Source organism: Ursus americanus, chromosome 12, assembly GCF_024610735.1.
Source record: "Ursus americanus isolate L20-20 chromosome 12, mUrsAme1.1.p, whole genome shotgun sequence".
NCBI lineage: Eukaryota > Metazoa > Chordata > Mammalia > Carnivora > Ursidae > Ursus > Ursus americanus.
In genome coordinates, this window is record NC_142138.1 from 30,244,805 (window position 1) to 30,268,322 (window position 23,518).

Genomic DNA, 23,518 nt, shown 5'->3' on the forward strand with positions numbered 1-23,518 from the left:
TTTTCAGTTTCTCAATTTCAGCACTGCTGACATTTGGGGCCAGAGAATTCTTTGTTGGGGTGGGAGTGGGGGCTGTTCTAAGCATTATAAGGTGTTTAGCAGCATCCCTGTTCTCTGTCCCAGGTACCAAAAATGTCTCTAGGTTTTGCCAAATGTTCCTTGGGAGTGGGGGATAAAATTGCTCCTGATGTGAACCATTGTTACCAAGTTTTCCCTTATATTAAGAGCAGTGGAGGGAAGTTGTAATGCTTTATTCAAGTGAGTGACATGAACAGATTTATACCTTTGGACAATCACTATGGTAGCAGTGTGGAGAATGTCCGGGTGTTGGTGAGACTGGAGGCATGAAACATGTTAGAGTGCTTTTGCAGTAGGTGGAAAATACAAGCCATCTGATCTAAGGGAGTGTCTGTAGGGATAGAGAGAAGTATCTAGACTTGAGATATATTTAAGTGATAGAATTGACAGATATTGGTGACTAATTATACACAAACAGTGAGGAAAAGAGAGGAATCACGGCTGACTCGACGTTTCTGGCTTGGATCTTGAAAAAGGTGGCGGTGCTATTCACTGATGAAGGGAGCACAGAAGAAGGAACAGATTTATTTGGGGGATCAGGAGAGAATATCTTAGATTTTAGCTATGTCAAATTTGAAGTTCTTGCAAGAGCCAAGTGGAGATTTTCATCCGTGGGTGCTGTTTTGGTTCTGGAACTTAGGAGATATATTTGAGCCAATCAGTAACTAGATGGAAGTTGAATCTCTGGGTGAAGCTGAGGGAGAATGCATTGAGTGTGAAGAGCAGGGAACTAAGTTCAGGTCCAGCCAGAAGAGGAGGGGCTGATGAAGGGGGGAATGTGGAGGAAAACCAGGATGTGGCAGTGCCTGGGAAGTTTAGAAGAGCTCAGCCCCATGAAGAGGAGCAATCTTTGTGTCCATGGCTCAGAGCCCTTTCATTCCTTCGGTGGATTTAAATTTCCTGTAGTCCTAGGTACTCATTAGAGTCATTTTGCATTTATTGGAACCTCCAAGAAACAGAAGGGTGTGATTGGTTATGGAGTTCACCACATTTGCCCCTGGTATCACCCGAGTAGAAGCTCTTGAGTCAAAACATCCAGAGTTGAAGACAGATGTTGTGCTTCTGCAGGGTTGACGCTGGCCCTGGATGCTGAATTATGCAGTAGGCTTTGTGATGGAGACAAATTTCCTCAGCCAGAGATCACTTGCCACTTCCTTAAAAAAATTCTTCTGGAGTTGATGAGTAGTAGAACTGTTTCTGTTTTATAAAAGCCACTTTTGATGAAAAAGTAATAACTTTAATTTAGAGATCATGGAGCTATCACCAAAGGGTTATGATGTCATATAACCAAGTCTCTAAGATCAGCTTTGTACAATATTGTATGATTTTTTTTTCTTGTGTGGTGTGTGCTCCAGATACCTAACCTTTGAAAGCAGTAATGTATTATTTACATGAAACTAAGATCCAGTGCATTCTAAATGGTTGTGATTTATCATGACTATTTCAGAATTGGGTCCTGTGGCCATATGCTAATTTGACTCTAAGGAAAATCCTGCGCCGTGTACTTGGATTTCATGCTTTAAAATTTCAGCAATAGTTTCAATGCTCTATTAATTAAAATAAGATGCTTCATAACTTTTCCCACATAATATGGAATGCGCTCAGTAGCTCATATTTAAATTAAAACCCTTAGATGCCTTACATTTTCTGGTCTGGCAGTCTTCATTTTTTCTAATTTATGTGTCCCATTTGTCATGAAGGAGTTGGGAAGTTGAGATTTACAGCCATCCCAACTAGAAAATGTGAGACTCTTGATTAAATGAGAGCTTATTTGTGTATTCAAATGGAAAACTATAGCTAGGCAAACTAAAATTTGTACGAAATTTGTAGTGGCTTATCTCCCGAATTTAGTGCCACGTCCTCTTTCCTGGTAGTTCCACCTGTTCAACTATCCACGTGGTGACTACGGGAGAAGCCATTTTTGTATAATATAACTTTTCAGCAGTGACTGATGGAACCTCTATACCAAGCTATGCTAGTCAGCCTCTGCATCTGGGACTTTGTAATTGGTTCTACCAAATTCCCAGTATGTTTTTGGATGTGGCTATTTTCTGCTATGTCAATAGGGAAATGGAGAAAATAGGCCTATAGAAATAGAAGAATAAGGGGAAAGAAGAAGAGACTAGTAACAGAGAGAAGGGACTCCCAGGCTTCCCTGGGGCATCTCAGTCCCCAGTTCCAGTGAGTTTCCAAGACCTAACTCATCCATGCTTCTGGGGTCTCTTATGGACAAAGATTTCTGTATCCTTCCAAAAAAGGGGTTTGCAAGAGACCCCTGTCTCCTTCTAATAAATCACCCCGTGTGCTTGAACTAGCTCAGATGGTTTTTGCTCATGGGAGCAATGAAATCGGCTACATTGCCTAGAGTTTTATTTCTTGTTTGGATGGTGGTTATCATATTCTGTTTATATCCATAAAACCAGCTCTTTTATAATTTGACTATTACTTGATGGCTTTAGATTGAGCTAGACTTTGGTTTAAACGTTACTGATATTTTCTGAAAAATTACAACAGTAAGTATAAGAAATGTAACGATATACACGAGACTGTTAAAACAAAGGGAGGATGTGTGTGTGTGTAAGTAATGATTGGTTCCAGGTCTAGTAATCTAAGCCTTTTAAGGTTTGATGTGCAGGCAAGGAGAAGAGAGTCGACCTCTCAGTGGTAGTTAGGAGGTGGTAGGGTGTGGTGACCAGAAGTGCCTTTGGGATGAAAGGTCTCTTCCAACCCTTCTCCCAAGAGACTTTATTTCTTATTTTCTGCTCCTATTCCTTTTTGTTCCTTGAAATAAGTGCATTGGGAACCCAGCCTAAATAGGGCCCTCTGATGACCTAATGCTTTTAACCATTGCGAAGAAGACTGGTTTTGCATCTTTGACATTTGAAGATTGTTAATAATATATATCCTCACAAGGTTCCTATGTTCATAGGATAGCATTGCAAAGCCAAATATATCGTAATGTATGTAATGTAAAAAATTCCTTTTTTATTATTCAGAAACTGAACATATGTCTGTATATAAATATGTATTTGTATGTAGACACACGTATTTGTATATGGAAATGGAGATATGTGTCTATATGTTTAGAAAGATATTGTGATAGATAACCCCCAAAGGTTAAGTGTTACTTCTGAGAAAATGGGGTTGATAAAGCAAGGGAGGAAATTTTCACTTTGTACCTTAAACATTTTTAAAGTGATGACATTAGAATTACATTTATATGAATTTTCTATTACTTTAAAAATAAGAATTTAAAGTTAACTTTTTTGTGGTTTGAAATTATTATAATGAGAGATGAAAGATCAATAGTTGCACTTAACTAAAAAGTAAGCACTTCCCTAAATATGATCACCTACTAAATAGGTTGTTAGAGTAGTGTGCATGCATGTGTGCATGAAAAGGTATAAAGAAAATGGATAATTGACTTCTAACTAGAATGAGTTGGGGAGTTTTATGTGTGTCACATGTAAATGTTTTAGTTAAGTGAAAATTGTGAATATATACTTTTGTTATCATGTAATTTCCAATTATTTATAGACATCATATTGGTCTTTATGCGGCTCGTTGTTATTTTCTAAATGTCAGTTATGTTCATTTAATTGAAATCTTATAAAGTGACTTTTACAAACTCACTTCATGTCATCCTGGTTATGGCCTTTAACATCCCAAAGTAAGGTTCTTAGAAACTTTTAGGTGCCCTTACTTTGTTCTCATAACTAATATCCTGTATGTGTCCATATAAATGAGGGAAAATATATGGAAAAATATATCAGGGAAAGGGAAATCTGAGGAGCTAGTCCAGGTATTATTCAGCAGAAATATGAGAAGAAAAATGGTTTCAAAATTGGTGATAGTCATACTTCTTGATTTTGTTACTTGCTAGATCTTTGATTTTGGTCAAGTAATTTAACCTTTCAGAGTTAGGTTTTTCATCATTCATTCATTCACTCATTCATTCATCAAATAGGGTGGAATACCGTGATGATCCAAAAAATCCCTCTTGGCACTTACAGTCTGCAGGCCTCCTAGGATTCTAGCGTGCATTCTCGTCAACTGCAGAGTTTGTTGACACAGATTCTACACTCTGCCTCCAGATTTCTGACTTAGTAGCTCTGAGTCGGGGGCCCTGAATTTGTAATTCTAGCAAGTTCCCAGGTGAAGTTGCTGCTCCTGGTCCCAGAACCGCACTTTGAGGGCCACCTGTCCAGAGCTTTCAGGCATGAGTCAAATTTGTCAAATTCCGGTTGTGTTAAGTGCTGAAGAGGAGAGGGTCTTGGTGCTACAAAAGAGCTTACGAATGTGGAGAGGTCAGGCAAGGCCTCCCCGAATAAAGGATTCTTGAGCCGAAGGAATTGTTGGGAATAAGTTGGTAAAGGAAGAAGGAGACTGGTGAGGCTTTGAGGAGGGAGCGTGGAGCATCCTGGAAATGGGCTGGCTGTCGTATTGACAGCTAGGGCGATGGGGGGAAGTTACGAGGTGAAGCTGGAGGGTAGGTAGGGGCCAGTGCAGAGTCATATTAAGGATTTTGTCCTTTACTCAAAGGGCAGTTGGAAAGCATTAATGTTTCCAAGGAGAGAGACGGGGCGAAGGAAGGGGAGTAGAGTGGAAAGCAGTGATATGATCTGTATAGTGTTTTATTTTTTTTTTTTTAAAGATTTTATTTATTTATTTAACAGAGAGAGACAGCCAGCGAGAGAGGGAACACAAGCAGGGGGAGTAGGAGAGAAAGAAGCAGGCTCCCAGCGGAAGAGCCCGACGTAGGGCTAGATCCCAGAACTCCGGGATCACGCCCTGAGCCGAAGGCAGACGCTTAACGACTGAGCCACCCAGGCGCCCCATGTATAGTGTTTTAAAACAAATCATTTTATCATTTGGCTGCTGTATTGAGAACATGAGTGTGAGGAGACAAGGAAGAAGATGGTATCAGTAGTCCAGGTGAAAATTGATGGCACCTTTTCAAATAGGGTTAATAATACACAAGGTTGTTGGGGTGGAGAAATAATGCATGTGAAATGGTCCATACTGGCACACAATACATGCTCAGACAGTGGAAGCTATTACTGTAATTAATAAAAACAAATATTTTGAGACACAGAAGTTTTCAGGGGCATAGAAAGCGCCATAAAAATATCATCCATACTTGAATTTTTAGGCTTCTCCTACTCTATCCCAGCCAGAGTAGCCTTAGAAAATGTGGCAGTGTATAAAAAAGAAAAAAAAAAACCAAACCCAGATTACTAAATCCTTATGTTGAGACTGAGAACCTGAAAGCAAAAGAGAATTCATCATTGAGATGGAAACTGAATTTATAGGTAGTTGTATGGCTAGTTGGCACTGATGACAATTATTTGTAGTCCTCTTGTGTGTAGAAAAAAATAGTGGTTTCTCTGCTCTGGAATCTAGGATGTACATTGTAGGGAGAAAATAGCTGTTCAAAAAAGGAAGGCCAGAAAGAATAAACTATTTCAGTGGACCTACTGAATTAAAAGAGTAAGAGGGAAAAGAAAGGTAAAAAGGGGAGGAAATCAGAGGCTTCTGCAGAAAGGTAGTAGAGTGCCTTTGAGTAGTATCATTTGGGATTCTAACAGGAAGACATGCAAAATGGCAAGAATTTGTCCTTGGATGCAGAGTGGCAATTTCCAGTTTATAATTACTAATAACCTCCATGTACACAGCATTCAGCATGTGCAAAATATATTGGCAAATGCATTAGTAAATTTATCCCAAAGCTCTGGGAGCATTGACTTGGTAAAATAATGGAATCCACATTAAAGCAAAGGTAATTAACTGACTCAGCACTCCTTCTGGGTAAAGTGACTCGATGTCAGAGATAACTGTGAAGGACACAGAGGGCAAATCGGGAATTATCCGGCTACAATAGAAGGAAGACACACAGAAAGACACAGCCATGCATATACCGTTGACTTTGAGTTTAACTCAAAGGCAATGTTCTTACCCAGAGAGCAGGGGAGAACCATTGGTGTTTCTAAGAGAGTCCTTTAAGGTGGTGTGTATGGATTATGTGTGTATTGTGTGTGTGTGTGTGTGCGTGTGTGTGTGTACATGTATGTACGAACACACAGATATGCATTTAGCCCCAAGACTTTAAAGAAGTTCAACATAAGTATTTATTGTGAACCTTCTTTGTGCAAGGCTTCTGCAAGGTTTTGGGGGGGGGGTATATATATAGGCAAACCCCTAAGCTTTGCTTTTATAAAGCTGAGCATCAAATGAGAGTGAAGAGCACCTCTGCCTATCTTCTAAGTCCTTCTACCTTAGCCTCCCCAGTCATGGCTTTCATGAAACGCCACAGGAGGAACTGATAAATGTGTACCGTGAGTTGTTGGAAAGGGAAGTAGAGGTGATATCACACAACATCAAATGAGAGGAGTGAAGTGTGAAGTATCTGCAGTCAGAGACTGCCTATATTATGCTGATGAAACCAGTCAGCCTTGGATGTTGAGATCAATGTTTTTAGTGAAAAATCTGCCTAGGGTCTTAAAAAATACTGGCAAGTCATCTATATGTGGCCTTAGTGCATTGCATTTTTAAAGTACTGGTTTATTGTATATTGATGTGACCTTTGGGCCACTGGTGTTAAATATAGAGATTGGAATGCTCTTCAGTTCATCTTAATTGTGAAGAAATTGCCTGTCAAGGAAGGAAATACTTCCTGAGATAATCAGGTCTCCCGCTTTATAGGGATCCAAGTACAGTAACTTTTAACATGTAATTAAACTTTATTGGTCCTGATTAATTTGTGGGAAGTTGTAGAATCGGAATTTAGAATATTTTAAGTGAAACTGTTTTTATATATTGGAGAAAACCTTAATGGCTGTCAGCCATGTGCAAGTGCTGGGCCAGGTCTTAGGGTATATGCCAAAGACATGGAAGGTCGCTCTCGGCCTTGGCTTCAAAGGAGTCACCTGGAGCACTTTCAAAAAATCTTGAGACCAAGGCTACAACTTAGATCATTGAAAGCTTCACTCAGATCAATGGAGGCAGCACTCAGATAAATGAATGATCCACTCAGATCGATGAAGGACACGCTTAGATCAATGAAGGCAGCACTCAAGTCAATGGCAGGGACGCTTCGATCAATAAAGGGGGCACCTAGATCGATGAAGGACACATTCAGATCAGTGAAGGACACACTCAGATCAATGAAGGTGGCACTCAAATCAATTAAATCATAGTCTCTGGAGAGGGTCCAATACATCACTGGTTTGTAAGTCTTCCCAGATGATTCTAGTGTGCAGCCACCTATAAGAATTAGATCAAAGCTCTGGAGAGCTCCAAAAATGACCCTATATCAATTAACTAACACCTGCGGATCGGGCTGGGGTTGGTAAGTTTTACAGCCTCCCTAGGTGAGTCTGATGTACATGGAGGGTTTAGCACCCGTGGTAGAGACCTTGTCCTCCTGAGGATTATAGTCAAATGAGGGCAAAGGGTGATTTAATGTGTGAAACTGTTGAGGAAAAGTACAAGAAAGTCTATGTTTGAGTGCCAAAAAATGAATAAGAGCAAGTAGTGATAAAATATAAGTAGTAAATATTTAATGAATAAATAAAAATGATTTGTAATTAGCATGCTGATTGAGATGGAGGTATTTGCAACTGTAGGGATTCTTATAAATTCTTTTTTGCTAGCGTACATTTTCACCACTTATTTAACCTTATAGATTAAAACTTGATCCTCTTATCTGCCAGAATTAGCTTACGTTCTAGAGTGGAGGAAATGGCATTGAGAACTGCCCCATTAATCTGCTCTCTAAGCACGCTTAGTTTCTGTTTGTAGAGGCAGTAGGGTAGACCTGTCCTGGCAGGACTGTGATGATAGGAGTCCTTTTTATTATACCTTGGAGGTGGGATCAAGGGTGTGTGTGGGAAGGGCCACTGGCCTGGGTATCCAGGATCATGTTTCCCAAATGTGCACTATTCAGAAAATTTCATATTGTGGGGCACCTGGGTGGCTCAGTCAGTTAAGCATCCGACTTTTGGTTTCGGCTCAGGTCATGATCTCAGGGTCGTGAGATTGAGCGCCATGTCAGGCTCTGCCCTAGGCATGGAACCTGCTTGGGATTCTCTCTCCCTCTCCCTCTGCCCCTTCCCTCCTTGCTCTCTCTCGATCTCTGTCTCTCTCTCTCTCTCTCTAAAAAAAAAAAAAAGAAAAAGAAAAAGAAAATTCCATATTGTAGGATGTGTGTCTTAATGCTGAAATCAAGCAATAGCAGTCTTTTTATATGGGGTATGGGAGATTTGCTTGATAGAACTTTAAGAAAACTGAATGAGAGATGGCATGAAAGAGTTCTTTGGCTTTCCATCGTACTCTCTCAGAGTACTAATAGCCTTGGAACCTTCCATAATAATAGTGTCCTAACTCATGGGGTTCTTATGCCCACTTGGATGAAGTGGCATATGTAAATGCACTTAGGACATACTGGGCACAGAGTGGGCACTCAGTAAATGTTAGCAGTTCCAGAACTTCCCCACTACTGCAGTTATTCCCATCTTTTGTTTCCTACATGGTGAGACCCTTTAGGGCAGGCAAGTTCTCATCCTTGTCTTTATGGTCCCACTACCCTAGTACAACGCTTGGCCCAGAGTCAGCACTCATTAAATGTGTGCTGAGTGAAGGTTTGGCCAGTTTCAACCTGATTTGGGCCCACCGCCCTTAGGCATTTTTTAAAAGTATATTATATCAATATTTCAATGGTCTGCTACCTGAGCGAAGAGCTCCATGTCTGAATGCTCTGCCATGTCAACACTGCAGAGAATGACTGCTTTAGAAGAAAGCGCCGACTGTGCACTTGGTGATCTGTGGTCTCCCCTTTTGACTTCCTAATGGTGGGCGGGCCACACTACGCCTCCCCATCTACCTCCCTCCCTGCTCAGTGTTCTTCAAAGTACAGGTCAGCTCCTGGCTCCCTGTGTTCTACAGAAGACTAATCTCAGAGCCCAGAGTCTAGGTGGATGTGATAGCAGGGACGAGGAGCGGATAGGAGCCTGGATGTGCCAGCCAGAGACCTGAGCCCCTTTTCCAAGGAGCATCCTGTTCATCCTCCCTGGCATCCCCTGAGGGAAAGTTAGTGTGCATTTTTGAATGGGACCCTTGCTGCTACTTTGATGTTGTCAAAGAGGAGGGAAATCTACAACGGGAGTGAGAAATAATGAAAGTGCATATATTTTTTTCTCCCAAAGAAACCAAAAGCATTTCCACAGCTATATTATCTGATGCTGCCGATTTTATGCTTCAAAGAATTGAGAATGAATACCTGGCAGTAAGTGCTAAATCTGTGTGTGGTGACTGACAGATTAAGCACTGGGGACGTTAAAGGAGATTAGACCATGGATCCCCAAACAGCAAATGTCAGTATTATTTCCCATCTTGGAATTGAATGAAGTTGCCTTTATGTTTCTCACCCTAGCCATCATCATTACATTCTCCCAATTTTGTTCTTACATTACTTCTCTCTTAGGACATCATTCATTTATTCAAATGGCATTTCTTGAGCTCCTTTCATGTTATGGCTTGGTGCTAGCTACTGAGAAAGGTATAACAAAGTGTGAGACATGGTCTTTGGACTCCAGAAGCTTATATTTCAAGAAACAGAAATATGAGACCATAAAACAATCCTGTGAGGTCTTATATGATGTAATTCCATGAGGCCATGGTGAAGGAGGGGAGCAGCACAGAAAATAATGCCACGTTTCAGGATAAGTATAGGCACGCCTTGTCTGTTGTCAGCCTGAGACAGCTGAGGGCTGGTGGCTTTTAATTTTCCTCTAGGTTTTGGAGTGGAGGTGGAAGAAGGAGTATGGTCATGGGAGTTATTTCTGGATTTGTATCCCACCCTTTCCACTTTCCGGTTACACAGCTTTAGGCAAAGGACTTAATATTTTTGAGCAAAACTGAACACATCCATACCTTCCAGGGATGTGTAAGGTGTAGTGCTAATGTTCACAGTTAGCAAAGTGTTGGCATTTAGAAAGCACTCAATAAGTAGTGATGGTTATTAACAACAATTGTAACAGTGAAGGTATTTCTATTGGGCCACTAAACTCATGCTTAAATGTTACTTCCAGCAAAATGACTCCATTCACCTTGCTCAGGTTAACCTGTCTTTCTTTATGTGACAGATTTAATACTTTTCATTCCCCTAAATTAGCAGCATTACACAATATATTGTGGAGCAGTGCTTGTCCCCCTTGAGGAAGCGATGTGTTGTTTTATTTTTCATCCCATTGACATTTCTCAACAATTCCCAAAGGAGGAAGCCTCAGGTGGCTTCTACCACATCCTAGGAGGGTGTTGTCAATCCATTATTTTCAGCTTCTGGTTCCTCTTTCTGTCATTCTGGTGACTAGCAGTAACAACTTATATTTATTGAGTCACCTTGCTGAGCATTTTACACAATTTCATTTAATTCTCCTAGCAGTACTGTAAGGTAGATGTTAGCCCCGTTTTACAAATTAGGAACCCAAATGGTGTAGCTGGCCAGCGAGCAATAAGGTGGCAGTCTTGCTGCAGATCCTGGGCCTCTTCCCATGGTGTCCAGCTCACGCGCTTTCCCACCCACCAAACCCTGGGCTACACCACCTCACCTTATGCTCCCTCTGCTCCTACGCATGGAGTTTTGGCAGCATTATATATACAGTAAGGGTGGTTACCTGCCCCCCTTTCAGACTGATGCTAAAAAATGGATGTTAAATTTATCTTCTCTCCAGTGTTGATTCCCCACAGCCCATATTCTTTACCGACCATTAAATTTTCACCTTAAATGCTCCAACGAGCCTAACATATAAAATGACCTTGGAACCTGCTTCATAAAGAAGCTGCAATGTCCTTAGACATGGGCACAAGGAACCAGGCCCTGCCCCTGCCCCTGTGCTGCAGAGGGACTCGCTTTAGTGCTTGGTCCCACCTACTCCCCACCATGAGTGACAAGTCCCCAGGACCTGGGAGATGGCTCTCCTGGAAACTGTGCCATCCCCTCTATTCCACAGGGACACAAAACCCTGAAACTCTCCACCCAAATAGCCCTTTCCCCATCTCAGGGCCTGCTGGGAACTTTTCTCCAGGTTCATCTTCCTGAGGGCTGATCTTGGCTTCCTGGAGGGAACACCTCTGAGGGACATGGGCAGCTATTGGCAGGTTGTCCTGATGACTATAAAGACAATGATTTGTATATCAGAATGCTTCGCAAATGATAGGATGTTGTCTTAGTCCCATTGAGCTGCTGTAAAAAAATCCCACAGACTGGGTAGCTTGTAAACAGTGGAACCTTATTTCTCACAGGTCTGGAGGCTGGTGTCTAAGATCAGGGTGTCAGTGTGGTTGGATGAGGGCCCTCTTCTGGGTTGCAGACTTCTCACTGTATCCTCACACGGCAGAAGGGGAAGGGATCTCTTTGGAGCTTCTTTTGTAAGTCGCTAATCTCGTTCATGAGGGTTCCACACTCATGACTTTAGCACCTCACCAAAGCCCCACCTGCTAATGTCATGATCTTTGAGGGTTAGGATTTCAGCATATGAATTTTGGTAGGGGCACAAACATGGAGACCATAGCTGGTATCATAGAAATTTAGCCACTGTTATAGCATGTCTGCTTGAGCAACGAAAGTTCCAAACAAGACATTTGGTTGGAGGATTTGTCTATAAAGGATGAGGTTCAAATAGGTCAACCTGCTGGAAACAGAACAGAGACTCAAGCCATGCACTTCTGCCTTCCAGGGTCTGACTCTGCCGCTCTGGATGAAATCCAAGGACTTTCAGTCTGACTTTCTGAGGGAGGCATTCAGGGGACTTTTTACGTCAGTTCATTGAGACCAACTTCAGAAGACCGACAGTGGGCCCAAGTAGAAGTCCCATCATCACGGATTGGGAAAGGTCGGGTGGGTCATTGCACCTGTCCCTGATTCTTGTCCTCAGCTGGGATCTGCGTGCCTGCATTGTATGTAGCAGGATTCTCATTCTGTTAGGATAATGGGGGATTTAAAGTCATTGTTGGTTTAGTTTTTTTTTTTTTTTTTAACATCTGCCTCCACTGTTTTCCAGTCACATTGTTACTTGGAATAATATGCATCATAAATGTTTTTCACATTAAATGTGCTTTCAAGTGGATTAACTGTATTGTATAAACACCACCCCCCCCCCACTTCTCTGGAGACAATGAGTGCTGATAAGGATTTTATGGAGTGTCTCTATCTCTCCTGTGCTCCCCCCCCCCCCCCCCGGTGTTTGCCTTAATTCTTCTTGGCCCAGTTTTGAGTTTCTTTGGTCTCAGAAACCTCCTGTGCTTCATCTTTAGAGATGAGTTTATCTTTTGTACTTCTCAAAGCTTTTGTGTTTAGTGGCTCACTTTACTTACATGTGAGAGCTTTCTCGGGCATTTTATTATTTGATTCTTCTAGTTTCAAAGATTTCTTAGTATTTGCGGAGCTGATAGTCTAATGTTCACATGGTAAATTGCTAAGTGGCATTGTCTTGAGAGTAGGTTCATGATTGACCCATTATAATGGCTGCTTCTCTCCCCTGTCCATTGTACTTGAATGTTTCTAGCAGCCACTGAGCCTGTGCTGTAAATAAAAGCATGGACTTTTTTACTGTCGTGAGCACAGGGGCTCATGAGGCTTCACAAACTCCTTTACATCAGAGCATCTCATACGGTTGTGCAGATTGCATCCTGCTCAAGCGTGCTGGGCCAAGGGGCCAAGTGGGGGCTGACTGCCAGCCCGGGCTTGCCTAGCCAAGTCTTGCACCTGGAACAGGGCTGCATCCCCCAAGGGGAGGAGCCTTATCCTAAAATGCACAAAGGTGTCATATGGGCCAGTAGCTGGGCTGCTTCAGCTTGGCTAGGTATCTTTAGAGGAAAAGGTGGAAAGAGAGGTGGAGGTATTTCTTTTGGGGGACTAAGACATGCTTACCCACCTGGAATCTTGCAGTTCTCCAAGATGAAGGATTAGAGGCCAAAAGAAATTGTTTATAAAAGTTGTTAAAGAACCACTTGGCATTTGCTAGCATTTTAACATGCCCAGGATGATTTATTATGTGCCCTCAGTTATTCTTTACTGAATAGGGGACTTGCAGTCAGAGCTACCAATCTGATTTGAGCCCGTGGAGCTCGGGAAGTACCATTGCCTGCCCGAGTTCCACTCTCCCTAGACAATTGCTGCCCCCAAGTTATATTCAAGCAGCCTAGCTCTATTAAGATAACCTTGTCCCCAGGAGCTCTGACAAGCCAGCCTTCATTTTCCACCCAGTTTGGTCAGTGCCCCGAGCAGCCCCACTTGTCGTCGGGACTGCATTTTCTGGAAGTCAGCAGTGTAATGACTTGGCAGCCTTCTTTGCCATACTGTCGTTGTATCTGAGAGCTGCAGGTACCTTAGGTTTTTTATTGTTTCCCTCATGGGAGCCATAAATACCCGTTCTCTGCCTCGTAGGCTGAAGGGATAGTACAGTTCCATTTAGCAAACATTTCTTGATGTTGCCCTTTGTTCAGAGATCTATGGCTTGGACCTTATCTACATTGAACTGAATTTATCTGTTCGCCTGGGCACCTGTACTAATGTGGCCTAAAGCTTTCTGTACTCATTTTTGTGTTAGTTCCCCAGGGATGCCATAATAAAATACCACAGACTGGGTGGCTTGAACAACAGACGCTTATTTCTCACAATTCTGGAGGCTGGAAGTCTCCGATCAAAGTGCTAGCAGGGTTGGTTTGCGGTGAGGCCTCTCTCCTTGGCTTGGAGATGGCTGCCTTCGGTCTGTATCTTCACCTGGCTTTTTCTCTGTGTACACATCCCTGGGGTCTCTTCCTTTTCTTAGAAGGACACCAGTTGGATTAGGGCCTCACCTCTCTGAGCTCATTTAACCTTACTTAAAGGCCCCATCTCCAAATACAGTCACCTTTGGGGTTAGGAGTTCAACTTGTGAATTTTGGGAGGACACAGTTCACTCCATAGTAACCCACACTTACTAGACTTTCTTATCTGAACAAATCCAGTGGATAATAAAGCAACAACATTTTAGTGATACCTTTCCCGTCCATTTGGGCTGATACAGTCATGTTAAAGACTTCATTTCCACCCTCAGAGAAACACTCCATTTAGCAATAATTAGACTTTGGATCCTGCCCCTTAGATGGCGTCCTAATTGTTATATCCAGAAATCTAAGCCTCATCTTTGGAAACTGCTCCCCTATGTTAAATATAGTGAAATGCTTCCAGGCAATCTCATTTTGTTAAAATTAAATTGGTGTTTTCTGGACCGTATTTGTCCCATAAGCAGCATTCTCGAAGGGCCTGGCAGGCTTGGCCCCCAGCCTGTGCTTGCAGTAATCATGTTGATTTTTAATCAAGAGACTTATTTTGGCGGCTTCTCTTTTTTGATCATTTGAAAAATACTTCCTGATGTTTTGGAGTTCAGATTCCCGGGATCTGGATTATGAAGAGGAGTTAGAGGCCTTAGTTATCTGGGAAAACGCACCCACCTTGTATATAACATTAACGGGCAATTTTGGTAATGATGATAATGAAGAGGAGGATTTTATTATCTACCTTGAATCTCCAAATATTTAAGGATCATCAGGACTTATTTTCATGTCTACCATGCGATATTGAACAAATTCAACAATTAGATTTTTTTCGGGGGTAAAAGTGATTTCCATGAGAAGAGAGTGTTTTTCCCAGACTATCTTGAAATGCAGGTGCATGATAAAAAAAAATGCAAATTCTTTGGGGATTAATCATGAAATGTTTCAGGGTTGTTATAAGGAAGCTTATCAGTGTAATGAAATAAGGGCCATTTTCTTGGTCATGAATTTTTTATTTGCACTATTTGATCAGTTACTTGCTGGGCTAGATAGTATCTGTGGGTGTCAGTGGTGGGTCTAAGACACAGGATGGGAGAAAGAAAACAGCTGAGGTTTATTTAGTAAAGTCTGACCCATTCTTTTTGGAAACATGTGGCAAATAGCTAAAATCTACTGCTTATGCTTGAAATGAATAACTGAATGAGTAAATGAATGACTTCATTAATTCAGGCTGGACTACTTCCCAATAATCCAAATTAGTGCTAGTGGCAAAGATAGTGCTATGTGTTCACCAGACTCCCATTCTTTTTCCTCCTGGGCACATAGCTGGAATTGGGTATTTCATTCTTTGATAGTTAGGGCCATGGGGTTGAATTCTGATCATTGGGGTTTGGTACGAATGACATACGGCACTTTATTATTATTATTATTTTTTAAAGACTTTATGTATTTGTCAGAGAGAGAGCGTAAGCAGGGGAGCAACAGGCAGAAGGAGAAGCAGGCTCCCCACTTAGCAAGGAGCCCGATGTGGGGCTCGATCCTAGGACGCTGGGATCATGACCTGAGCCGAAGGCAGCCGCTGAACCGACTGAGCCACCCAGGCATCCTGACATATGACACTTTAAAATCTGGCTGCTAAAAGTCCTCCTGCATGACCCTCCACATTTTCCCTCTTCCCTTATCCAATGATTAGATGCAAAAGATACAGTGCAAAAGCTAGGGGATAGTGGGACATAAGATGGAAGCATGCTGGGTCCCTGAAACACTGCGTGGAACAGAGCCCCTCATCAACCCTCATGGGAGCATAATGTGATTTGATCAAGAAATAAATCTTTATTGTGTTTTAAGCCACCCAAATTTGATTTGGGGATTGTTATATTACCCTGTGTTAATTAACAGTAAAGTTTCACCTTGGTTTTGTTTCCCAGTGTTATTATGCCAAAAAATATTTGACCCCAAAACAATGTACACTCACCAGAGCTGTACCTATGCTGGTTTCTGCCCCATTAAGAATATCCTCCTTTTGCTCTTCTTATTTCTGGTGGAGTCACAGGGATGTGCTAATGTACAGGCCAGCTGAGCATTTGTTAGAGACCTTGTAAAGTCATATGCACATTGAAACAACAAAAAGATACACAATGTTTTAGAGAGGTGAATAGTGCCAGGTGTATATTCTGCCTCTGAAATCTCTGGAGTCTGCGTTCTCTGATTATAGCCCGGCAGGTGAGGACACCTACCTCTGGTGGCCAGCACCATCTGATTAAGGGAAAACAGGTACCAATTCAGGCACACGTTCTTAATTGTGAAAAATCCCATGAAGGACATGTGTTTGCAGAGTCAAAGCTCATGAGTTCCATGTATGACCACTATGTAATTTGTTTTAGGTCTTAAGTGAATGCTTACTTTTTAGGAATGTATTAATGAACTGCTTGCCTCTCAGGACTGCTTTGAAAGAAACCCAAGAAAAATCAATTACCAAAGGCCATAAAGAGTGAGTTTATGTTTTGGGAGGGGCTCAGTCGGTTAAGCATCGTACTCCTGGTTTTGGCTCAGATCATGAACTCGTGCTGGTGATTGAGCCCGCATGGAGCTCTGTGCTCAGTGCGGAGTCTGCTTCAGATTCTCCCTCCCTTTCCCTCCCCCTCTGCCCCTCTCCCTGCTTGTGCATGCTCTCTCTTTCAAAATAAATAAATAAAATCTTAAAAAAGAAAAAGGTTTTTTTTGCCTCCCCCCGTCCCCGCCATCCTCCCTTTTAGTCATTTTATAACCTAGGTTCCCTTAGAGCTGTGTGGCCTATTATGATGGCCATTAGTCATATGTGACCACTTACAATTACAATGACAATTAATTGTAATTAATTACAATTAAACAAAATTAATTTATTTCCTTAGTCACAGTAGCTACGTTTCATGCATGCAGTGGGCACATGAGGGTAGTGGCTACCATGCTGGACAGCAGAGACAAAGAGCATTTTCATCATCACTGAAAGCTCTATTAGATAGCAGTGATATCGAGAGCTAGCTTTTATATTTTCATCTTTTCATGACGCAACCAAATTTTTAGATTTTTCTCACTACTCATATATTTAAAAGCACTGTTGAAAACCAGACAGTAGGCCCAAATAAAGTCACTTATGTTAAGCCCACATCTTCAGACTGAAACTTAATTACAGTTTCAGCTCTCTCAGAAATGGAATCTTAAACCAGTCAATCAGGAATCATCTGATCAGCATTAGTTGAATAATCTGCCCGGTGAACGTCTAACATCCCCTAAAGAAAAGGAACCTTGCAATAATAATTGCTTTTTTTGCCTACAACAACTGCTGTTTCTGTGCCCCTCTACTTATAAAATCTCTTGCCTTGTATAGCTCTTTGGAGCTCCTTTCTATCTGTTTGATTGGATGTTGCCCAATTCAAAAATTGCTGAATAAAGCCAGTAAGATCTTAAAGTTTACTTAGTTGATTTCTTTTTTTAACAGCACTATGCCGTTTTGTTGTTGCTGTTGTGTTTGTGTTTTGTTTTGTTTTTGTTAAGCACATGAGATGTTCTTGAGATTGTTGTAATTTAAATTCTAGGAAAGGTTCTGCAGCAAATAATAAAAGGACGATTTCTGAGTACTTGTAAAAGGAAATTATGATAATTAGGAGCTATCAAGGATTCACTAAGTTAGGTTATGACAGATTCATTTCATTTTCTTCTATGACTGGCATAACAATCTAAACTTCATAAAGGGAAGAATTTTTGATCTATTTTTTTCATTGCTGAGTTCTCAATATTCAATATGCTTGCAGCATAGAAGGTGTTCAATAAATATCTGTTGAATGACTATCAGAGAAATAAGGTTGATGCAGTTCATTTCAGTTTTATTGAAAGAAAAGAGGAAGGTTCTCATGCTATGTTTTTTTTTTTTTTTTTAAGGTTTATTTATTTGAGACAGAGACAGAGTGCGAGAGAGCCAGAGAGAAAGCATGAGCAGGGGATAGGGGCACAGGGAGAGGGAGAAGCAGACTCCCTGCTGAGCAGAACCTTAACGGACTGAGCCACCCAGGTGCCCCTCATTCTATCTTTGAAGCAATGGTTGCTGGGTAATAAGACAGTTGGGTGAGTTTCTAAGTAGTTAAATAACCATGATAAGCAGCTAATGAAGAGAACAGAGACTTGGAATCAGATCTAGACCTACCTTCAATTCTAGGTTCTTTCATTCAACCTGTGTGATCCCAGGTAGTCATTTCACTTTTCTGAATCATCATTTCCTCATCTTCATAATAATACCTATGTTGCAGGGTTGTCCTGAGTATCAAATATGGCAATATGAAAGGCTAGCATGAAAATAGTCTCGAAGGAGGCACCTAGGAGAATATTATCGCTCAGTTTCCATTCTGACCTAGCCAATGTTTCTCTGTCTTAAAACAACGAGGATATATGCTTGAATTTGTGGGTGGCATAACCTGGCATAAGAATAAGATTCAGAGGGACGTCAGTAGACTGAAAAGATAGTCTAAATCTAATCCTTTAGGGTTCAATAAGGAGAAATATGATGATTTATATTGATTAATTCAAAGACAAACTGCAGTAATGGCAGACAGAGGACGTGCGGCTTAACCTCAGTTTGCAGACAGACTTGGGGACTTCAAAACAATGAGTGTCATGCACCATGTGATGTGACTGCCAGAGTTCGTTTTAGCAGTAGGAATAAGGCACCCAGTGTTGCACACGGGTGCCCCTGAGAAGTTAAAAAAGCTAATGATGGGGCCTTTGCCAGAGATTCTCATTTAACTGGTGTGGGGTACAGCTTTGGCATTGGGATTTTTAACTTCTCCTGTCCCACCCCCCAGTGATCCTGATGTGCAGCCAAGGAACCCCTAGTCCAGGCTAGGGAGGTCCTGCTTAGTTCTGTTCACTCCAGATTTGCCTAGTCCATAAATGTTACTTGCATGGGAAAATGCATGCTGCGTGAAGGTGTGAATGCCCCATGCGTGCTCAGAGTATATTCAGGGAATTCTGTCGGGACAGTGAGCACATTGGCAATTGTAGCATTTCGCATTCAGGGGAAGTTTGTTTTCTTAGAGAGCAGTAGGAAGAGGTAACAGTCTTGGACATTGCTTGCTTGGTCTGTCTTAGGAAGCTAGACTCAGTTCCTCTCCCTGGCATTCCAGAGGGTAGTCAGGGAGCCACTGAGTAGAAGCTGTAGGAGAGGGGTATAGATAAGAGCTTGCTGACAATAGTGCTTTCTAGAGAAGGCGGGATTGCCAGATTCTGGAGATTGGCAGAGACCTCATAGATTTTATTGTGGATTTAAAGGCTAGTTGGTCAGTTCAACTACCTGCACATTTTCTTTCACCCTTTACCTCACCTCCTACTCTCTCCCTTCCATCCTCTGCCTCAGTCATGCTGTTCTCATCACCGTTCTTAAATGTCCCTCACCCCTTCCCCAGCATGTTCTCCATCTCAGGATGGAGATGCCCTTCCTTCTTCCTCAGTTCAATTTACTCTCACCTCCCTCAGGTTTTTACTCAAATCACAACCCCTACCTTGACTCTTTATCCCCCTTTCTTTTTTGTTTTTCTCTATCACTCCACTCCTTGAGTGCGCACTCTCTCTCTCACACAGACATGCACATGCACACATACATGTATATATTTATGTGCCTTCCTGTAATAGATCGTGAGCCTCATGCGGTCCAGGACTGCTGTCTGAAGTGTGCACTGATATATCCCCAGTGCCAGGATAGTGCTGGGCTTTCAGAGGTGCTCAAGAAATACTTGTTAAATAAGTCTTCAGGATCATCTGCTTCTGTAGGATCTCACCAATTGTATCTTGAATTTTCTGTTCTGGCCTGAATAAACTTCTTGTGAAGGAGGCCACCTAATCGGCATCTTTGAAGGATAAATTTAGTAACGTATGGGTAGAATGATCACTTTCAAGCTGTTTTGTTTTTTTTTTTTCTTTTCTCCCCCCACATTAAGTGGGAATAGCATCTTCCAAAGACAAAACATTATTCACTGATTAGCAGTTTTTGGGCAACCGTTGAATGAAATCCAATGTGGAAAGGAAATGCGAAACTTTACTGCAGTGTAATTTGTTTCTTCTGAACCACTCTGGATACAGTAAAGGTCAATAAGGCACAGGAAAGCTAGGTTTAATTTCTTTGATGTGTAAAAATTAGTGCTTTGTCATCAATTACACATGCAGGAGGACAAATCACCGGCACATTAAGTTGTTCCTGCTACATAAATTACAAATCTTGTTACAAAAAAAAGTATTAGCATCATCCCTTGTTATTTTAAAAATGCCAACTCTGATAAACAGTCAGCCTTGGGCGTATATTAAAATGCTGAATAGTACAACAATAAGTTCAGCCTTTTAAGATAACACCTCATTTTAATTTCATACACGATTAAATCTATCAATTCAAAGGTCTTTTAACATATAAGTTTCGAAATCATAATAGTACCCTTTAACTCCCTGTGGAAAAACTTATACCTCTCTCTACTTCTTTAATAACTTTCCTTTATTGACAGAAAATTTTAAGAAGTCTTCGGTTACTTTGTTTTGTGTTCTTGTGTGTTTTTCTCAAGGAGAAGAGGAAAGTAAATTGTGATCCTAAATCCCTTTCATTTTTAGAAGTAGATTTTTTCCTTCAGTCTTTAGTCCAGAAGGAGGTTGAGAAAGCTTTGTGAATCAAATGTTTTATTTTTATCATGGTGAGATAGTCTAAATTATTGTCCTATATCCAACAAAATCTTTATTCCTATGTTCAGTAGAACTTCTGAATTTTTCGTTCTTTGCATAAATGGTGCCTCCTCACCACCATCCAGGGTGACCACTTCTCAACTCCCTTGTAACTTGAAGAACTCACTTTGCAACTGTAAATTCAAAGACACCTAAGGTTGGGGCTGGCTATGGTTCTGATAGCCTGACGAGGCCACCTAGCCCAGGGACCTAGGCCAGGGGACCTAGCCTGGGGACCTAGCCTAGGGACCTAGCCCGGGGGACCTAGCCTGGGGACCTAGCCCGGGGGACCTAGCTTGGGGACCTAGCCTGGGGACCTAGCCTGGGTGTAGGCAGAGGGGCCCCGTAGCCTTCCCAGGTGGGGAGCCTTTCCAGCCTCCTGTCCAATTCACAGACCTCAGAGGCTTGAACAGCTGGACATCTGTTCTCATTGAAATCTCCTTTGAGAGGATGCTGTCAGCAGATATTTATTGAGTACCTTCCTCATCTAGGATTCTGTGCTTGGGGCTGGAGGTATGGTGGTGAGGAAAATGGTATGTTCTATAAAACACCTGATTTAAAGAACTAATGCAACGTGTGCATATTACCTCTCTGAAATGAAGAAATGCTGATCATCATTTTCTGCAGAAAATATTTTATATTCATATATATATATATCAGTATTTATAAAATATTTATTTACTTTTTCTTACCCACCTCCTTCTTCTCCCCCCGCTTTCTCTTCCTCCCCCCTCCCTTCCCTTCATCCATCCATTCATTCATCTTAATTCTTATTAGCTAAGTACCGTATTGCAGGTGTAAGAATTAGGAGCAAAGTCTTTAGAATCAGAAGAACCTGTATTTGAATCCTAACTGCCATTTCCTAGTAATACTGGTTATTGCTACTACCATTATTACTGTTGTTCTTGTTTTTACTGTAGGTAATGGTAACTTCCGCTACTTACATTTATTAGTCATTTACCATATCAGGCACTAAGGGATTTGCATGCATTTTGCATTGAATCCTTATAACCATCCCATGATGTAGATAATATTATTATCTCCCTTTTATGGCTGTGGAAAGTGTGCCTTGAGATTTCATATAATATGCTCCCCAAGGTCACATAGTAAGTAGAGGAACTGGGACTAGCTTTGTGAGTCAAACTTTCTGAGACTTGGTTTTGTCTTTGTGAAAGGAGGTACTAATTCTTGCTGAGGAAGCTCCTTGGGATGACTCAGGGAGATGAACTGCTTCATGTTTGCAGCTGGGCACCTGGCACATGATAACATGGTAAGTGACCACTCAGTGTAGGGCTGATTCTGCCCTGTCTTTAGCTGTCTGGCGTTGGGGTTGTTTTTTTTTTTTTTTTGTATGTTTGTTTGTTTGTTTTTATGGTTTTATTTATTTATTTGGCACAGAGAGAGAGAGAGCAAGCACAAGCAGGGGGAGTGGCGGGCAGAGGGAGAAGGAGAAAGAGGCTCCCCACTGAGCAGAGAGCACAACGTGGGGCTCGATCCCAGGACCCTGGGATCATGATCTGAGCTGAAGACAGACACTTAACCAACTGAGCCACCCTGGAGCCCCTAGCTGTCTGTTTTTAAGACTGAGTAATTTGCTTCCTTTCTGTCCTCTTCTTAGCTATTTCCTAGCCCCCTAGTTAAGTTTGGGACTTTGTTCTTTTCCTCATCCTAGAAAACCCAGTGGAACCTGAAGGATGGAGAACTCATGAAATGTTTCTGAGTGATCCTGGGGTAGATGCAGCGTGTGCATGGCTGCAGATCTCTGGGCTTGTAGATGTGAGACCCCTGCCTGGTACTTTCTCCTCAGCTCTCTCTGCAGCCGAGCAGGTGCTGGGGACCAAGTGGGTCTTCTAGGACAGTGCCCCCCGCTGTGCTCAGAAATACGCATCTATAGAAACACCACATGGAGGTTTTCCTGGTGATGAGGGGCTCTGAAGAGTGACAAGGAGGTTGGGCTTTGACCACATGTTGCTAAGTGTGTCTTTAAGTGGCACGAGGCAGCTGCAGGATTGGATCTGGAGACCGTGTCATGTGACATGACATTATTTGTTAGTGAGCAATTTTCTTTCTGTAACTGAATAAAACTCCATGATATAAGGTGACCCATTTGACACATAGACTTTGCTCCTGTAACCCAGGTAGAGTTCTTGTTTTAAGGAAGTTGGGAGTAGAAACTTGAATTTCTAGAAACCTGGAAAATGATTCTGGATCTTGCTCTGGGACACACGAATTGCTGTGCCCCAGCCCTGAGTCATTCCTCTGACTCATGATGGTTGTTACAGAGAAAGCATCTATCAGTGAATAAAGATGAAGCTTATTACTGTTATTAACAAACATCATTTTTCCTTGAAAATCCATAATGGTTAACTCTGCTTGAGTAGAAACTTTTATTTTCCCAATTAATTTCTTTTTGCTACAGTTTTCTCTTCATTTTTTGAGTGTTCCTTGGTTCCCGTTTCAGAAAAGCTCGCTTAATCTGGTAAATGTCGAAAGGTTGAGGACAGGGTAAGACTTCTCAAATTTTTGCCCTGAAACTCGGTGGTATGATTATAGATAATTTCTTGAAGCTCTATCCTAACTTTGTATTTTGGGGGACACATTAGAGACAGAAAAGAGTGAGGGTTGAGGTTATGCATATGAAATAAGTAAATTTTCATTGTTTCTAGCTGTTCTTCAAACACATCCGTTTTACCCAGAGTAAAAGTATTTTTAAAAGTTTGGTTCATGTGTGAGGTACCTCATGCCTTAATTGAGTCATTCATTCCATTTAGTTAATATTTGAGTCCTATTATATGCCAGGTAATAGGGCTACTGAGGCCTTTGCAGGTCTTATAATCTATTGACATAATATAAACAAGTAATCAGATCATTATAATTTAGGGACAAGCACTGT

The 23,518-nt window shown here is 41.6% G+C and overlaps 1 protein-coding gene across 10 annotated transcripts in view; it reads left to right on the forward strand.

Annotated features, from left to right (window-relative positions):
- The window catches only part of ST6GALNAC3 (ST6 N-acetylgalactosaminide alpha-2,6-sialyltransferase 3), a 514,884-nt gene that overhangs the window by 113,650 nt on the left and 377,716 nt on the right, over positions 1–23,518 (forward strand). For 4 of the 10 annotated variants that reach the window (XM_045801990.2, XM_045801998.2, XM_045801997.2 and 1 more), the window contains exon 1: positions 1–21,895. This exon is cut by the window's left edge and continues 17,099 nt beyond it. The exons of 4 other annotated variants lie outside the window; for them this stretch is intronic. In XM_045801990.2, coding sequence (XP_045657946.1) covers positions 21,848–21,895 — 48 coding nt within the window. In that variant the 5' untranslated portion in view covers positions 1–21,847. The remainder of the gene's footprint in view (positions 21,896–23,518) is intronic. 2 more of the 10 variants (XM_045801991.2, XM_045801994.2) reach the window with 2 other exon arrangements.